Source organism: Chiloscyllium plagiosum, unplaced genomic scaffold, assembly GCF_037043375.1.
Source record: "Chiloscyllium plagiosum isolate Xiang-an unplaced genomic scaffold, Cpla_swu_hap1 HiC_scaffold_24, whole genome shotgun sequence".
Classification (NCBI taxonomy): domain Eukaryota; kingdom Metazoa; phylum Chordata; class Chondrichthyes; order Orectolobiformes; family Hemiscylliidae; genus Chiloscyllium; species Chiloscyllium plagiosum.
The window spans coordinates 48,331,777-48,349,102 of NW_028270162.1; the positions used below are offsets into that span (position 1 = coordinate 48,331,777).

General features: G+C 42.6%; 1 protein-coding gene across 3 annotated transcripts in view; it reads left to right on the forward strand.

Moving 5' to 3' along the window:
- The window catches only part of LOC122562786 (solute carrier family 2, facilitated glucose transporter member 11-like), an 83,786-nt gene that overhangs the window by 26,276 nt on the left and 40,184 nt on the right, over positions 1 to 17,326 (forward strand). For all 3 annotated transcript variants that reach the window (XM_043715968.2, XM_088000144.1, XM_088000143.1), the window contains 4 exons: positions 1,248 to 1,346; positions 1,455 to 1,615; positions 14,781 to 14,905; positions 16,302 to 16,431. In XM_043715968.2, the coding sequence (XP_043571903.2) occupies positions 1,248 to 1,346; positions 1,455 to 1,615; positions 14,781 to 14,905; positions 16,302 to 16,431 (515 nt within the window). The remainder of the gene's footprint in view (positions 1 to 1,247; positions 1,347 to 1,454; positions 1,616 to 14,780; positions 14,906 to 16,301; positions 16,432 to 17,326) is intronic.

Here is a 17,326-nt window from a genome sequence, read left to right on the forward strand (position 1 = left end):
CGGTATGGGATTTTGCTGTACATTAGTGGGTGGCACAGTGGCACAGTGGTTAGCACTGCTGCCTCACAGTGCCAGAGACCCGGGTTCAATTCCAGCCTCAGGCGACTGACTGTGTGGAGTTTGCACATTCTCCCCGTTGAGCGCCACAGCACACAGCTGGAGAATCACGTCATCACACTGCTCTGGACCTTTATCGTGGGTTGCGTCCGGGTGCTCCGGTTTCCTCCCACAGTCCAAAAATGTGCAGGTTAGGTGAATTGGCCACGCTAAATTGCCTGTAGTGTTAGGGGCAGGTGTAAGTGTAGGGGAATGGGTCTGGGTGGGTTGCGCTTCGGCGGGTCGGTGTGGACTTGTTGGGCCGAAGGGCCCGTTTCCACACTGTAAGTAATCTAATAATTGGCTGATATCTTTGCCATAACAAGAACACTGTAGATTATTTCCTGACCTTCTGTGGACTTGAAATGTCCTGTATCAATGAAAGCTTTATCTCACATCTGACACTTTGACCCAAACACCTAATGCAACTGTTTAACTGTATCATATTCTTGAGACCTTGATTTCATTCATGGGATTGTGCACTTTGCAGGCTGTACCAGCATTTATTGCCCAGAGGGCAGTTGAGAGTCAACCCCATTGTTGTGGGTCTGGAGTCACATATAGGCCAGACCAGGTTAGGACGGCAGTTTCCCTCCTTAAAGGACATCATTGATCCAGATGGGATTTTTCGAAAAAGACAATTGCTTTGTGGTCATTGCTAGACTCTTAATTCTAGATTTTTATTGATTTCACCATCAGACACGGTGGGATTTGAAGTAGATCCCCAGAGCATTGTCTGGGTCTCTGCATTAATATCCTCATGGTAATGCTACTAGGCCATTGCTTCCCTTTAATCATTTAAAAAGAACAAACATAATTGCAATTGCCAATAACTCAAAAATAAATTGTTTTTCAAAATCAGGTTTTGATATGGCCGACAATCACTTGTTGCTGTAAAGGTGTACTAGCAGTTATCATCATTTCTGAAAGCAATGCTGGAAATCCGAAATAAAATGGAAAATGCTTGAAGTATTCAGCAGGTCTGATTATCTCCAGTATTTTCTGTTGATTGTTTGAAAATGTAGTGAGGTTCCTCAGATTTTAAGCATGGAGAAGATATCATCCACTATGTTGTGTGGTATTTACAAGTGTTTGTGAAAATTCTTGGGTCGGTGTGATGACGTAAGCCTATTTGTTTTGATGCCCTGCAGCTGCAGATCAGATGCCTCATCCTGACCATCTTTGCTGCCAGTATTGGTGGTACCTTCCAATATGGATATAACCTGTCAATCATCAATGCACCGACAATTGTAAGTCTAGAGCATTGGTCAACTTAAAAGGTCAGCTGTTTCCATATTTGGCAAAATTAGAGGCTAAATTAACACTAAATCTGTATTTTCTTTACTTCACATTGACAGTTCATCCAAAATTTTATCAATGAGACTTGGATTGAACGCCACAGCACACAGCTGGAGAATCAGGTCATCACACTGCTCTGGACCTTTATCGTGGCTAGCTATTCTGTTGGAGGATTGGTCGGGGCACTTATCGCTGGACCTATGGCTATAAAGTTTGGAAGGTATGAACTACACCAGGAATGTTAAGGTTAAATGCCAACTATCAGATGACTCAGTGCTTATAAATATCTTCCTTTGTGTGCTGTGAGTGGGATGTGAAAACTCCACTTCATAAATGAGAGCGCAGCGTAGAGACCAACTCAATGAGAAGGAAGTTCAGAATAAGAAGGATTGCCTGATCAATGTTTGTTTATTATTCTTTCTGCTAAAATGAATAATGTGTCTTTTCTTTTGAGTTTGATACTATCTTTGACTTTTTTAGTGAACCACAGATGATGGGTTTGTCCCTTAGAAAGTTTCTTATTTGTTAGAATGCATCTATTTAGCACTATCTGGAATATCTCCTTATATGTTTGCTATTGCTTCCCTATTGACCCATCCTTTTAAATTGCTAGTTCATTCTTGATAGCTGTGCGCTAATGCTTTTAATATTAGTCTTTGACCCACACTTCTCTCCCCTAAACTGCATTTAAAATTCACTTGTATTATAGTCACTGCTACTCGGGAGGTTTCATTATGAGATCAGTAATTAAGCCTATCTCATTGATCAAAGCCAGGTCTAGTATCGCCTGATCTCTGATTGGTGCCATAACACTGGATAAAAGCAAATTACTGCAGATGCTGGAATCTGAAACCAAAAGACAAAATGCTGGAAAATCTCAGCAGGATTGGCAGCATCTGTAAGGAGAGAAAAGAGCTGATGCTTCGAGTCTAACTGACCTTTGTCAAAGCTGACTCGAAATGTCAGCTCTTTCCTCTCCTTACAGATGCTGCCAGACCTGCTGAGATTTTCCAGCATTTTATTTTCTCTTTTGGTGCCATAACATGTTGGTCTACGAAATTGTCTCAGAAACATTCTACACTACTTTTTCTCATCTGATTTTTCTGGTCTAAACATACCCCATGATAATTCCTGTGCCCCTTTTGACAACCTCCCATTATTTGTTCCTCAATACCCTGTCATACCACGCGGTTACTGTTTAGGGATCTGTACACAACCCTGACAAGTGACTTATTGCCTTTATCATTCCTCATCTCCACCCAGACTGCATCTGCATATGGTTTCCTGATTAACATCACCCATGTCCATAATGTTAATATTTAGAATGCTACGTGTATTCAAATAAACAAGTGCCTTAAATTTAGTCTTTATTATTTGTATAACTTCCATATATTTATTAATATATTTTGTTTTGCAAATAATTTTAAGTTATGCATTGTGCTGCTAACATATGTACAATATTTTAACTGGCATATTAATTTTCTGGGCAAGAAATGTTGGGTGGGGGTTCTTGCCCAGAACACCACTAACTTAACATTGTTTCACATAAAGTTGCAATTTGGAACACAACCACAATTTTAAGTGAGGACTTCCTGTGATGCCAAGAGATGCCACTTGAGAGGGCAGAAGGTATTTCAGTTAATTCATCAACCAAAAGATGCCTCCCCTGACAGTGCAGCACTCCCTCAATACTCCATATATAAATTCAAATCGAAGCATCAGCTGGTATTGTCAACTGGAGCCCCTGGAGTGGGATTTGAATCCACAATTCTGGATGGATTGCAATAAATGCAGCCAATTTCATCAGGAAACATGGTGGCTGGGCCCTCCTAATTACAGGAGAGGCCCTGCATCACTCTCTCAATTGAGGAAAACATTCTCTTAAGCCAGAGGACCGGAGGTCTGAGCTGGGATTTCCAAAGTGGATGTCAATTAAGTTCATTAACGACCCTGTGACAGGCATTGTCCCTGATCCTCTACCATTTGGTAGTGACTCAGGAATTAAATAGCAACTGCATGGTTTTTCCATGTCTCCTGAAGGCTGTCTAGTAAATTCTGTCAGGCTGAGCAAACTGACCAGAGCACCGTGGTACAGAGAGCCATTCCAGAGAGGGGGAGAAAAGAGAAATGTAATTGTAATCAGGACAGTACAGTCAGGGGAACAGATACTGTTCTCTGTGGTCAAGATCCAGAGTCCCAAAGACTGTGTTGCTTGTTTCGTGCCTAGGTTTAGGATATATCATCTGGGCTGCATTGAAACTTGGAGAGGTAGGGGAAAGATCGAGTTGTCATGGTCCATGTACCAATAATATAGAAGGAAAGAGGCTCGAGTGAGGGAATAGGGGCAGCGAAATTAAAAAGCAGAACTAAAAAGGTAATAGCCTCTGGATTACCACCTGAGCTATGAGCCAATCAGCATAGGGTCAACAAGATTAAAGAGATCAACATGTGGCTCAAAGATTGGTTTGGGAGAAATAGTTTTGTATTCTTGGGACATTGGCATCAGTACTGGGGAATGGGGGAGCTATTCCGATGGGACGGGCTCTACCTGAATCATGTTGGGACCAGAGTCCTGGTGAATCACATTAACTAGGGCTGTGGGTTGAGATTTAAACTATTGGGGAGGGTATCAGAATTGAACATAAAGGGGAAAGTAGGATTGCTGGTTAGTGATTAGTTGTTACCAGAAATTTAAAAAAAAAAGAAGGGACAGAATGTGTAACTATCTTATTGTACAGAGGAACTATAAAAGTGCAGGAAAACTCAATAATAGAACCAACATAAAGGCTTTGTATGTTAATGCATGAAACATTTGGAATAAGGTAGACAAGCTAATGGTGTAAATTGAGGTTCAAAAGGATTTTAAACTGTTAAAGGAGGGCAGGGCTCAGGAGAGGTTATTAAAGTTTTCAGAGCAAGACAGAGTATGGAAAGGGTGAGGAATCTAACTTCAGGCACTGCAGACGAAAATGTAATGTGGTTCCTCAGATTTTAAGCATGGAGAAGATATCATCCACTATGTTGTGTGGTATTTACAAGTGTTTGTGAAAATTCTTGGGTAGGTGTGGTTACATAAGCCTATGAGGACAAATATGAGGAGGGGGTCAGTCAATGCAGGACTGAGGGTGTTATACTTAAATGCACACAGTATACGAAACAAGGTAAATGGGGTTGTAGCGCAGATTGAAATTGGCAGGGACAACGCTGTGGGTATCACAAAGATGTGGCTGCAAGGGGATCAGGGCTGGGTATTAAATATCCAAGGATACATCTCCTGTCGAGAGGACAGGCAGAGGGAGCAGGGTTACCTTGTTAGTAAGAAATGAAGTGAAATTGATAGACAGAAGTGATATAGGGTTGGAAGGTGTAGAATCTGAATGGGGTAGACTTGAGGAACCGCAATGAGAAAAAAGAGAATCCTGCACAGGCCTGCTCTCAGTAGTCAGGTTGTGGGGCAGAAAATAAATCAGGAGATAGAAAGGCATGTTCTAAAGGCACTATTGTAATAATCGTGGGGGACTTCAATATGTAGATGGACTGGGAAAAATCAGGTAGGCAGCAGATCCCAAGAAAATAAATTTGTGCAATGTCGACAAGATAGTTTCTTTTTGGAGCAGGTTGTAGTAGAGCCCACTTGGAAACAGGCAATTCTGGATTGAGTGATGTGTAATGAGGCAGACTTGATTAGGGAGCTTAAGGTAAAAGAACCCCTAGGGGGCAATGACTATGATATGATAGAATTCACCCTGCAGTTTGAGGTGCGGCAATTGGAATCAAATGGAGTGGTATTACAATTGAGTAAAAATAACTACAAAGACATGAGGGAGGAGCCGGCCAGAGTTGGTTGGAAGGGGAGCTGAGCAGGGAAGAGAGTGGAACAGGGATTTCTGGGGTTAATTGAGGAGGCACAGCAGAAATTCATCCCAAGGAAGAAGCAGCATACTAAGGGGAGGGTGAGGCAACCATGGCTGACAAGTGAAGTCAGGGACAGTATAAAAGCAAAAGAGAAAGCATAAAAAGTGGTGAAGATTAGTGGGAAGTTAGGGGATTGGGCACTGTTTCAAAACCAGAAAAGAATAATTTTTTTAAAAAAGCAGTAAGGAGGGAAAAGATGAATTAGGAGGGTGAGCTAGCTAGTAATATAAAAGAAGATTGTAAGAGTTTATTTTTAGTTATATAAAAGGTAAGAGAGAGGCAAGAGTGGAACAACTGGATAATGAGACTAAAGAAGTTGTACTGAGAGTAAAGAAATGGCAGAGGAGCTGAATATGTACTTTGCCTCAGTCTTTACAGTGGAAGACACCAGTAGCGCACCAGAACTTAGAGAGTTCGGGGACAGAGGTGAATGTTGTGGCTGTCGCTAAGGAAGGTGTTGGGGAAGGTAAATCGCCTGGACTGATTGGATTACACCACAGCGTTCTGAAGCTGAGGAGATTTTAGAGGTGATCTTTGGTGATCATTCAGGAATCTCTGAATTCAGTGAGGGTTCCAGAGGACTGGAAAATGGCTAATGTAATGTACTGTTGAAGAAGGGAGGGAGAGCACTCAGCAAGATGGTGGCAATGCAGTAGAGCTGCCGTGAACGGCTCTGCCTAACAGCCAAGGCATATTGGTGTTTATTACATCCCTGGCCAACTTAAATGGAAGAATTGTTAATTTAAAAACTTGAAGAATACATATTCATTGATAATTTGGAGTGGGAAGGATGCCAAAAGGTAGAGGAGCAAGCAAACAGCAACAAGAAAGACAGTCCCCTGCAGCACCGGTCACACCTCTCCCAAACCCCTGGGGAACATGACGGATTCTCAGGAATTGGCAGTGGTGATGGCCAGGAAGGTTGAGGCTGTGATCGAGAAGATCCATGCCCAGATCCGACCCATCACGTCCATGCTACAGAAGCATGAATGGGAGCTCCAGGGCCTCGGGGAGCGGGTGGAGGAGGTGGAGGGTTGAACCACGGCCTCTGAAGCCATGATCGAGTCAGCATCTTGACAGATCCAAATCCTGGTACAGCAAGTATAGGCCTTGCGAGATCGGGTCGATGACCTCGAAAATCAAGGTTGGAGGACGAATCTTTGGATCGCCAGGCACCCGGAGAGTGAAGAACGTGGGCAACCAGTCAGCCTCTCTGAAAACTGGCTATCACAGTTTCTGAGCCTTCAAATCGAATCCAACCCGCTGCATTTTGAAAGGGCCTATCGGGTGGTGGTGGTGCGCAGGTCCAGGCCAGTACATCACCCCCGCCTGGTCCTAGTGTACTTCTTCACATACAGCGACATGCAAAAAGTGATAGATGTCTCCAGATCACTGGGGAAAGATCCACAGGCACTGCTGCACAAGGGGTCAAAAACCATGTTTTACCAGGATTTCTCGGCTGCTGTAATTCCAAAGCGGACGTCCTTCAATGAAGTTAAAAAGAGGCTGAGGAACTTGGGCATCCAATACTCCATGAGATACCCCACGGTGCTGCGTTTCAGCCAAGAGGATTCAGTTTATACATTTGACTCAGTGGATAAAGCCAAGAACTTTGTAGACACTTTGAAACAGACCGATTGGTCTGAATAATACGGTTAATGTTCATCCTCTCTTCCTTCTTTCCCTGTATTTTCCCTTTTTTCTCTTTCCCTAGTAATTATTTTGTTCCTGTTATATTTTTATAATTGGATTTGATCATGGGAAATTTTGTGGGTGCCCTTTGTTGTTTTCCCTTTTTTGTTTGTTTTCTCTTTTAGTCACAAGTAGGGGTGACATGGAGCCGGGGTTGGCTGAGTGCTTATCCTGACTTTGTTTTCTTTTGTTGACTTAAGGATCATCTCCTTGTTTATTTACTTTTTTTTGCCTAAGGCTGAGACACAGTCCGGGCCTGAAGGAGCTATGCAGGAGAGGATGGATGGGGTGAGTGCCCCCTATGGGCAGTGGGGAGAGTCTCCCATTCAAGGTTTTCGTTGGTTTTCTTTGTAGTTTTTTTGGTAGTAATAGTTGTTTGTAATTATGATAGAGTAGTTTTTGAATACACAATTCTGTGACCCTATGAGTCTTCATTTACCTGTGCTCGGAGCATTGCAAGTAAGGTTCTCCCTCTTGGGGGTTCAAGGGTCTCTGAAAGGGGATATGGCTAAGTGTCTTGTTAATTGGTGCCCCTGGACCATCAAGGGAAGTCATTCGCCTGTTACAAGGAAAAAGGTGCTTTCTAGCCTTAAGAGGGAAAGGGTTGATATCGCTCTGTTGCAGGAAAGCCATCTTGATGATGGTGAACACCTGAAGTTGCAACAGGGGGGTTATGATCAGGTATTCTTTTCGTCCTTTACTGCTGAAAGTAGGGGAGTGGCTGTACTTATCCAGAAAAACCTTCCATTCACATTATTAGAGCAGGTGAAAAGTGAGCAGGGACGGTTTGTAATACTTAAGGCCCGGATACATGGGGAGAAATATGGCATTTAAATGTCTACTGTGCTCCAGCGCATCCCCTCAAATTTTTGATTAGTGACTTTTCTAAGTTGAGTGCCTTTGGGACATGGCACATTATTATAGGGGGGAGGGGGGATTTTAATTGCCTTTTGGATCCGACAGTGGACAGGATGTCTAAATGGCCCCCAACTATTTCTTCGCAGGCCAAGCAGATGGCTGACTAATGCGAGGAGTTGGGGGCCATTTGGAGATGGACGTTTGGAGATGTCCAAAGGTGGACGTTTGGAGATGTTTTCAGCCTACTGGCAGGGGCTTCACCTTTTTTTCAAACCTACATTAATGTCACACGAGGATTGTTTTTTTTGGGTCCCTTGACCCTTCTGGATTTGATTACGGGTTATAAAATTGGGAATATAGCTATCTCTGATCACGCAGCGCTATATTTAGAGGGTAAGGCCAAGGGTGAGGGGATAGGTTTGCGGCACTGCTGTCTGGATCCTTTTCTCCTTAAGGATTCCAAATTTGTGGAATACTTTTTGAGGGAGTTTCAAGGGTTTTTGACTATCAACCCAGGCATGATTGGTAGCCCCCCTATGCTATGGGAAACTGCTAAGGCCTTTGCTAGGGGATTAGCTATTTCCTATTTGGCTTGCCGGCAATGACAGGCATGATTGGTAGCCCCCCTATGCTATGGGAAACTGCTAAGGCCTTTGCTAGGGGATTAGCTATTTCCTATTTGGCTTGCCGGCAATGACAGGCATGATTGGTAGCCCCCCTATGCTATGGGAAACTGCTAAGGCCTTTGCTAGGGGATTAGCTATTTCCTATTTGGCTAGCCGGCAATGACAGGCATGATTGGTAGCCCCCCTATGCTATGGGAAACTGCTAAGGCCTTTGCTAGGGGATTAGCTATTTCCTATTTGGCTAACCGGCAATGACAGAAGGAGGAACAGCAGCGTCTACTTGAGACACAGCTGAAAGCTGCTGAGGCTGCACATTTTGTGAGGCCTTCGGTGACTAAGCTACAGTGGATCACGGCTCTCCGGGCTGCCCTGAATTCAGTACTTACACAAACCGCAAAGTAAGAACTTGCTTTTGCTAGACGAAGGCTGTTCGACTATGGGGAATGGGCCAGGGAAGTATTTAGCATGTCTGACTAGGAAAAAGTGTGCTCCCCAATCCATTACTGCAGTTAGGGATAGCTCCGAGGTCCTTACATACAATGCCAAAAGGATTAATGAGGCTTTTCGGAGTTTTTACTCTGAATTGTGTCAGTCTGAAGGTTGCAAGGATTGGAGGGTTAAGATGGAAGCCTTTTGTAAGTGCCTGGACCTCTCGGGGGTAACTGTGGAACAGGCCTCTCTCCTGGCCCTGATGGTCTCCCAAGTGAGTTTTATAAGGAGTTTATATGGATTCTGTCAGGGCTGATGCTGGAAATGTATAATCACTTCTATATATATGAATGCCTACCATCATCTTTGAGAGAGCTAATATCTCCCTCATTCTTAAGAAGGGGAAGGTTCCTGAGGATTGTGCCTCATACAGGCCCATCTCTCTATTAAATTCAGATTTTAAGATTCTGTCTAAGATTTTGGTGCTGATATTGGAGAAGGTGTTGCCCTATATTGTCAAAGAGGACCAGACTGGCTTTATAAAGGGCCATAGGTCCTCTAATAATAATAGAAGGTTGCTGAATATGATTCAAGCACATCAGCAACGATCGATTCAGGGGTTGGTGATTTCCTTAGATGCAGAGAAAGCATTTGACCGGGTGGAATGGCTGTATCTCTTTTATGTCTTAGAACAGTTTGGGTTGGGTGGGACCAGTGTTGTTTACGTTGGTGATAGAGCTGCTGGAGAGGCCATTCATCAAGAACGTCCACATAACTGCTCCGGAAGAAGAATCGAGGATGCACAAGATTATACTGTATGCGGATGATGTCCTTCTGTTTTTATCGGACCCGATGACCTCTGTACCCCATTTGATACAATGTATTAATTCATTTGGGGCTATTTCAGGATATAATATCAACTTTGCAAAATCAGAGGCTATGCCTTTGGGAGACCTCAAGGAAGTGCCAGAGGTTGAAGGTGGCCCTAAGTTCCCCTTTAAGTGGTCACGGGCGGGTTTCTGATACCTAGGTATCTTTATTACCCCCATGTTTGATCAGTTGTTTTGGACTAACTTTGCTCACCTGCTTGACAATATTAGCCGAGACCTCCAGAGATGGGAGGCTCTTCCAATTTCATCGTTGGACCAAATAGCCCTTATTAAGATGAATGTCCTTCTTTGTTTGCTTTATCCCATGCGTATGCTCCCTATAATGTTTCCCAGGCCAATGCTGTGGAAACTTATGGGTTGGTTTAGTTCCTTCATGGGCGGCCCCTCATCAAATTTACTAAATTGCAGTTGCCTCAATGATGGGAAGGAGTTGATTTCCCAGATATCAGGAGGTATCAATTGAATTCCATGCTGTCCTTTGTGTGTGATTGGGCAGGTAACAATCCAGGCTCAATATGGCTGAATATCGAGGCCTCCCAGGCAAAGTGTCCATTTATTAACCTGTTGTTCATGGATAAGATGAGGACAGTTAGGGACCACTGCTGGAACCTTATTTGTTATTAATGTGGTCAAGGCTTGGAGGCAATGTGTCAGAGTGAGGGTTGCTTATCCAAGCCTTCACCACTCATCCCCCCCCATAGTTGGTATGCCGGGATTCCGACCAGGGACAATGGACTCAGGGTTCAAACTATGGGCAGCAAGAAGAGTTTCCAGTTTAGGAGACTTGTTTGAGGGGGAGGTTATGATGTCTTTCGAGCAACTGAGCCCAGCAGAGACCTTTTCCATTTTTTAGGGATTTCACCACTTCTCACTAAGCCCTATAAGCCTGATACAGAGAGGTTGTTGCTATGTTCCACAAGCACCCTTTCGGTTAATGCCCTCTATCGCCTACTGGGTGGTAGGGCCTGGCAAGATATTAACTGGTTATGTGAGGTCTGGGAGCAAGAGCTAGGAGTGGAAATCTCTTCTGAAACATGGGAGAACATATAGGAGAATACTCAAAAGATCTCAATCTGTAATAGGACATGCACTATATAGTTAAAACTTCTGCACAGGCTTCATTTGGCACCGGATCGTTTGGCGAAGTTTAAAAAAGGGGCATCTTCAATATGCCCCAAATGTAAAATAAGTGTAGGTACTCTTACCCATTGCTTCTGGACATGCCACAGGCTCTGTGTTTATTGGAGCGCTGAGGTGGGAGAGATAGGGAGGGTATTGAGGACTGAAGTCAACGTAGACCCGATATCTCTCCTTCTATGTCTACCAAATTTACCATCATTAGACGGGCATGGGAAGAAACTATTTAATATTCTTGCATACTGTGCACTGAAGAATATTCTGATGAACTGGGTGTCTGAGAACCAGCCGAGTTTGCTGGGATGCCAGAAATTAATTTTGGAGCACATTCCCTTGGACTTTTTCACAAACATGGTGCATCATACAACAGACCATTTTTATAAGACATGGCAGCCCTACTTGAGTTATTTGGATACAAATCTGTCTGCTATCTTAACTAAGATGTTTGTTTAACCAGGATGGTTAGGTTTGCTGAGGCCTGGGCCCTGGGGGGGAGACTCCTGAGTTAATACGGGTTCCCGTTCCTTTGTTTGGGAGCTTTGCGCTGAGCATTGTTATTTTGTGCTCTTTTGTTGTTTTGTTTTTGTTTTATTAGTCACTTACTTATTTATCGGTATTGTTTTGCACAGTGTTTGGTTTTGTATTTAGGGTTGGTTAGTAGTTAATCGACAGTAGTTGTACTGTAATTTATGTTGTACTGCAAGTTATATTTTCAATAACTTTATATTTTGTAAAGTCAAAAAATTTTTTTTTGCTAATAAGTATATTTACAAAAAAGAATGGCATTTAAAGTGGGCGTTTTCATTGTTAACCAGGTTGTAATGTCGAAAGGATACAAATTTTGGAGTCTGGGAATAACCAATTGACATCTAAGTATATCCTTGAACAATTAATAAATTCCAACTTTGACACTGATGCATTACAGTTAACAAGGATTTTGTTATCATTGCCATGGTGTAAACTGCTCTCAGACCAGTCACACGATATGTTTTACTGCAATTCTTTATCTTCAAACTAAGTTAACCATATTAATGATGTATAAAACTGATTGCAGACACCAGAGTTCCAGTCTCTGTGATGTATGAAATATTGACAAGATGTCTTGAAATAACAATTGAAACCCCCTGAGTGATATTGGAATGTTAACCATGTTGCTGTACCTTATCTTAATATTTTCTGTCATTATATTAGTTGTTGCATAACTGCAAAATCTATTGTAGTTTCTTTTCTTAGAATCACTGTTTCATTTTTAGACTTGATAACATAAAGTTCCTCTTGTAGATGGAGCATGCAAATTAAAACATTACAAGTGATCGGATCACTCATCCCCTGTAAATCTAGCACAAAGCTTTCTCATCCCTAAGGCAATTGATTTTAAAAAAATATTTTTCATGGTGATAATGTTATGTCTAGACTTGACAGTTATTGTTCTTTCAGTCTAAGGTTTTTCAGGTTGAGAGAATGAATTCTCTTTTATACTGCATGCAAATTGTGTTGTACTCAACAGAAGGGTGAAAATTGAAGTCCAAATTTGTTACCATTTCATAGTTTTTGTATATATCCAATAAAACTTACTTGACCTGGATTGATTTTTTTTCTTAATTATAATGAATGTACTTAAAAAAATTCCTTTAAATAGTAGTTGAAATGTTTGGTTTTTATACCATTTTTGAAGGTGCTATATAGTGTATATACAATTGGTTCTATTTCACACTCTTCCTCCAAAATAAAGTTACCTTCTTGTGCCATGCAAAAATAAAACACAAGGGAGGGAGGCAAAGGACAGGAAACTAAATGCCAGTTAGCCTGATCTCAGTCATTGGTAAATTTTTAGTGTACTTTATTAAAGATGAGATTGCGGAGTATTTGGAAGTGCTTGGTAAAATAGAGCTGAGTCAGCGCAGCTTCATCAAGGGGCGGTTTTACCCAGCAAATCTGTTAGAATTCCTTGAGGTAATGAGCGAGTTAGACAAATGAGAGCCAGTTGACGTGAGCTATTTGGACTTCCCCAAAGTCTTTGACAAGGTGTTGCACAGGAGGATGCTACACAAGAAAAGATCCTATGGTGTTAGGTGCAGGATACTGCCATGGACAGAGGATTGGCTGACTAGCGGACTGCAAACAGTGGGGATGAAAAGATCTTTTCCAGGATTAGTGGAGGTCCGCAGGTATCGGTGTTGGGACCACAACTATTCACGATACTCATTAACAATCTGGCCAAAGAAACTGAGGACATTGCAGCTACATTTGAAGATGACACAAAGATAGGTGGAGCAACAGGTGCAGAAGGACTTGGACAAGTTAGGAGAGTCAGCAAAGAAGTGGCAGATGTAAAACTTTGTGGAATGTGTGTAGTGATACAATTTGGTAGTAGGAATAGAGGTGTATACTATTTTCTAACTGGGGAAAGGCTTTGAAAATCTGAAGTATAAGGGAGTTAGGTGTACTAGTTTAGGGTTTTCTTAAAGTTAACAGAATGGTTGAATAGGCAATTAGGACAACACATGCAATGTTAGCATTCATTTTGAGAAGGCTAGAATACAAGAGCAGGGATGTACTGCTGCGTCTGTATAAGGCTTTGGTCAGACCACATTTGGAATAGTTTTGGGCTCTATATCGAAAGAAGGATGTGCCAATGTTGGTGGGGGTCCAGGGGAGGTTTGCAATAACGCTCGTGGGGATGAAGGGCTTCTCACATGAGGAACAGTTGACAACTCTGGATCTATAACCAATAGAGTTAATAAGGCTGAAGAGGATCTCATTAAACTTAGAGAATACTGAGAGGTCTGAATAGAGTGAACGTGGAGAAGACTAGGACCTGAGGGCGCAGCTTCAGAGTGAATGAACAACCCTTTAGAACTGAGATGAGGAAGAATTTCTTCAGCCAGATGGTGGTTGAATCTGTGGAATTCATTGCTGCAGATAGCTGTGGAGGCAAAGTCATTCATGTGTATTTAAGATAGAAATCGATAGGCTCTTGATTGGTAAAGGAATTAAGGGTTATGGGGAGAAGGCAGGAGAATGGGTTTGCGAAATGTATTAGCCATGATCGAATGGTGAAACAGTATTTATGGATGGAATGGCTTAATTCTGCTCCAATAACATGGTTTTACGGAGCCGCTGGGGTGAGTGTGGTTGGGAAGTGGGTGGGGTAGTTGGCTGTTTGGACGCGATGCAGTTTTCCCTCATGGTGAAAGTACTCTGTGCCTGATCAAGCACCTCACATTGGGAAGGAGGTTTGAGATGCAGATACCCAAAATCCCTGTACTTTGTCTGACTCCCCCAATCCTCTTCCAACTTCCAACTCTCCATCCCCATCCTGTCTTCACTCTCCTTTGGTCTAGGATATCATGATGATCCTGGGCCCTCTGGTGGCTGCCAGCTACCACTGCTCCCATTGGAGGATTGTGGAGCTGCTGGCCTCTGATTAGCTGGCAGCTCCCAGCAGGCTGGACGTTGGCCATCGAAAGTCTTGATTGTGTGAAGGGCCCCTGTGGTGGCTAATTCAGTGCCTGAAAGGCACATGTTTCTATTGGACATGACCTCCCCCTAAACAGAGCTGATGGGGCTTGCCTGCTGAGGGTATCACCAGTGGTGCCAGCCATACAGAATCCGGTCCAGAATGTGCAGTCACCAAGATCTCAGAAGATCTCTGATCTTCCTCAGCACCACAATGGGAATGAATCAGGGATAGCCCCTAAGTTCCATTTAAATAATTGTGATAATTGGAGTGTGAATTTCAATTCCTACACGGAATTTATTGCTGTTGTGATTATGACAATGTGGAGGCACTTCCATCACATTTTACCAACCAACTTCAATTGCTTTTTATTTTCAGGAGAAATTTGCTGCTGCTAAGCAATGCTTTCATACTGGTTGGTGCTTTGTTAATGGGGTTAAGCAAAACACTCAAATCCTTTGAGATGATTTTAATTGGGAGACTCTTCACTGGAATAAATGCAGGTAACTTTTGTCTAATAATTTAAGATTGCCTTCACACTCTTTCATTGCAAGGAAATCATACAGGCATCAATGAGATAGCCCAGAGTGAGATGGAGATGGAAATTTCTCCAAGGCATTGTTTAGATTCGATTACTTACAGTGTGGAAACAGGCCCTTATTCTACAATTAATTCAAAGTTCAGCATTGAAGGTTTGGGGCCTCTTAATTTAGCGTAAATATTTTGAGTTCAGTTGAGTTCAGTTGAGAATTATCTTTACATAATGACTATTAACAGAGTCGTCTGCAATTGTGAAGCATTGTCGTCTGTTAATCAGGTGTGGAACAATGAAACTATCACACACAGAATTTAGTCTGGTACTTGCCAGATTTTGGGTTATAGGTACTTACAACAGTTAGTGTAGGGTTAGGTGGAGAGTAGCATCATTTTGGTGTTTGCCCCAGTGCTCACCATCCTCTGACCCTCTGAACTAACATGTCTGGATGGTGAGCCTGCAAACACCTTCACCTCCCCAGAGTTAAATGGTCTGTAACTCAGGATGTTTAAGCTCACACTCCAAAAACAGGCAGTATTTAAAATTAAGCTCCTTCCGTAATTTCAAGAGAACTGTGGAAAAATGAAGGCAGGGGTATAAAAAGTAAGACTTCATAGAATCCCCACAGTGCGGAAACAGGCCCTTCGGCCCAACAAGTCCACACTGACCCTCCGAACTGTGTGCCACCCAACCCATTCCCCTACCCTATTACTATACATTTAACCTTGACTAATGCATCTAACCTACATACCCCTGAACACTATGGGCAATTTAGCTTGGCCAATTCACCTAACCTGCACATTAAATTAGATTAGATTCCCTACAGTGTAGAAACAGGCCCTTTGGCCCAACCAGTCCACACGCACCCTCTGAAGAGTAACCCACCTGGACCCATTTCCCTCTGACTAATGCACTTAACACTATGGACAGTTTAGCATGGCCAATTCACCTGACCTGCACATCTTTGGATTGTGGGAGGAAATCGGAGCACCCAGAGGAAACCCATGCAGATATAGGGAGAATGTGCAAACTCCACACAGAGACTGGAATCAAACTTAGGTCCCTGGTGCTAGCCACTGTGCCGCCCCCTTGTTATTTAACACAAGGTAATGTCCAAGCTATAATCCAGTGCATTGTGAGTCAGGGTTATAGGCTACATTAATGCACTGTTATAGACAAAGATAGATAAAAATGTCCCTTTTCTTTATTGTTTCTTGGAGTGAGATTGTCACAGGCAAGGTCAGCATTTGTCCATCTTTAATGTGGTGGTGAGCCGCATTTTGCATCTGTGATGTGCATTACTGCAGATTTGTATATCCCTTTAATCTTGACTCACACAAATTCCTTTTTCTTTTTGCTCTGAGGTGTGGGAATGAACATTAACCCCATGTATCTTGGTGAGAGTGCACCAAAGGAAATCCGGGGCATGGTGGCCTTGTCATTTGCTCCATTCACTGCAGCTGGGATAGTACTGGGACAAACCATCGGACTTGAGTAAGTCATGTTTCCTCCTCAATTAAGATAATTGTGCATTCTAGAGATTTAAGGCTTTAGTGTACATCTGTTTCATTATCATCTGTTCCCACAGGAAGCAGGTTGTGGATATAATGAAACTTGACCTTACATCTTGTGCATATTTCCAATATATAGATGATACCTTTGCATTCTTTGAATTTACAGCTTAGTGTAAGGATTTTCTTACACCTCTTGACATTCTCCATCTAGTGCTTAGATTCATTTTTGCAATGAAGTAGTCTAATGTACTCCATTCCTTCAATGTGCCATTTGAGAAAACTGTGATTGGGTTTTCCACACTGTCTACCATGAATCTATACTCACCTATTAGTATGTTTTTGTATCTCCATGTGCTATAGGATTAGCCTGATCAGTAATCTTGTAAGTCAGGCCCTAGCCATTTGCTAATGTGGTAAGGTTGATAAAGAAATGGAATATTCCAAAGCGATCCTGCAGGACAATGTTTGTAGGAAATTAAGGGATTTTGCAAATTGGCAAAGCCCTCCACAGTCAGACCTGAAAAGTGCCTGGTCAAGTAACTCGGGAAAGGCAAAGCTCTGTAAATTGAAATATTGAACAGGTTAAGGTAGCAATTTTATGCTGCTGCTATGTAGTGGCTACAGGAGTGGCACTGACAGGATACTATTATCAGTCCAGAAAGACTTTCTGCCTACAACACAATTGAGGAATTTTGTGTATGAATTTCATTGCTGGCGGCACACCAGGTATGTAGGCCATTTATTGTTTCGTCTGTTGTTCGTAACTGGTAAGTGAAGGTTGTACTGGAGTAGTCTGTGCTTGCAAAATGCAGAACCAAACATCCACTGTTAGGTGTGATTCTGCGATTCAACAGCACTTGGCTAACAATTCTAAG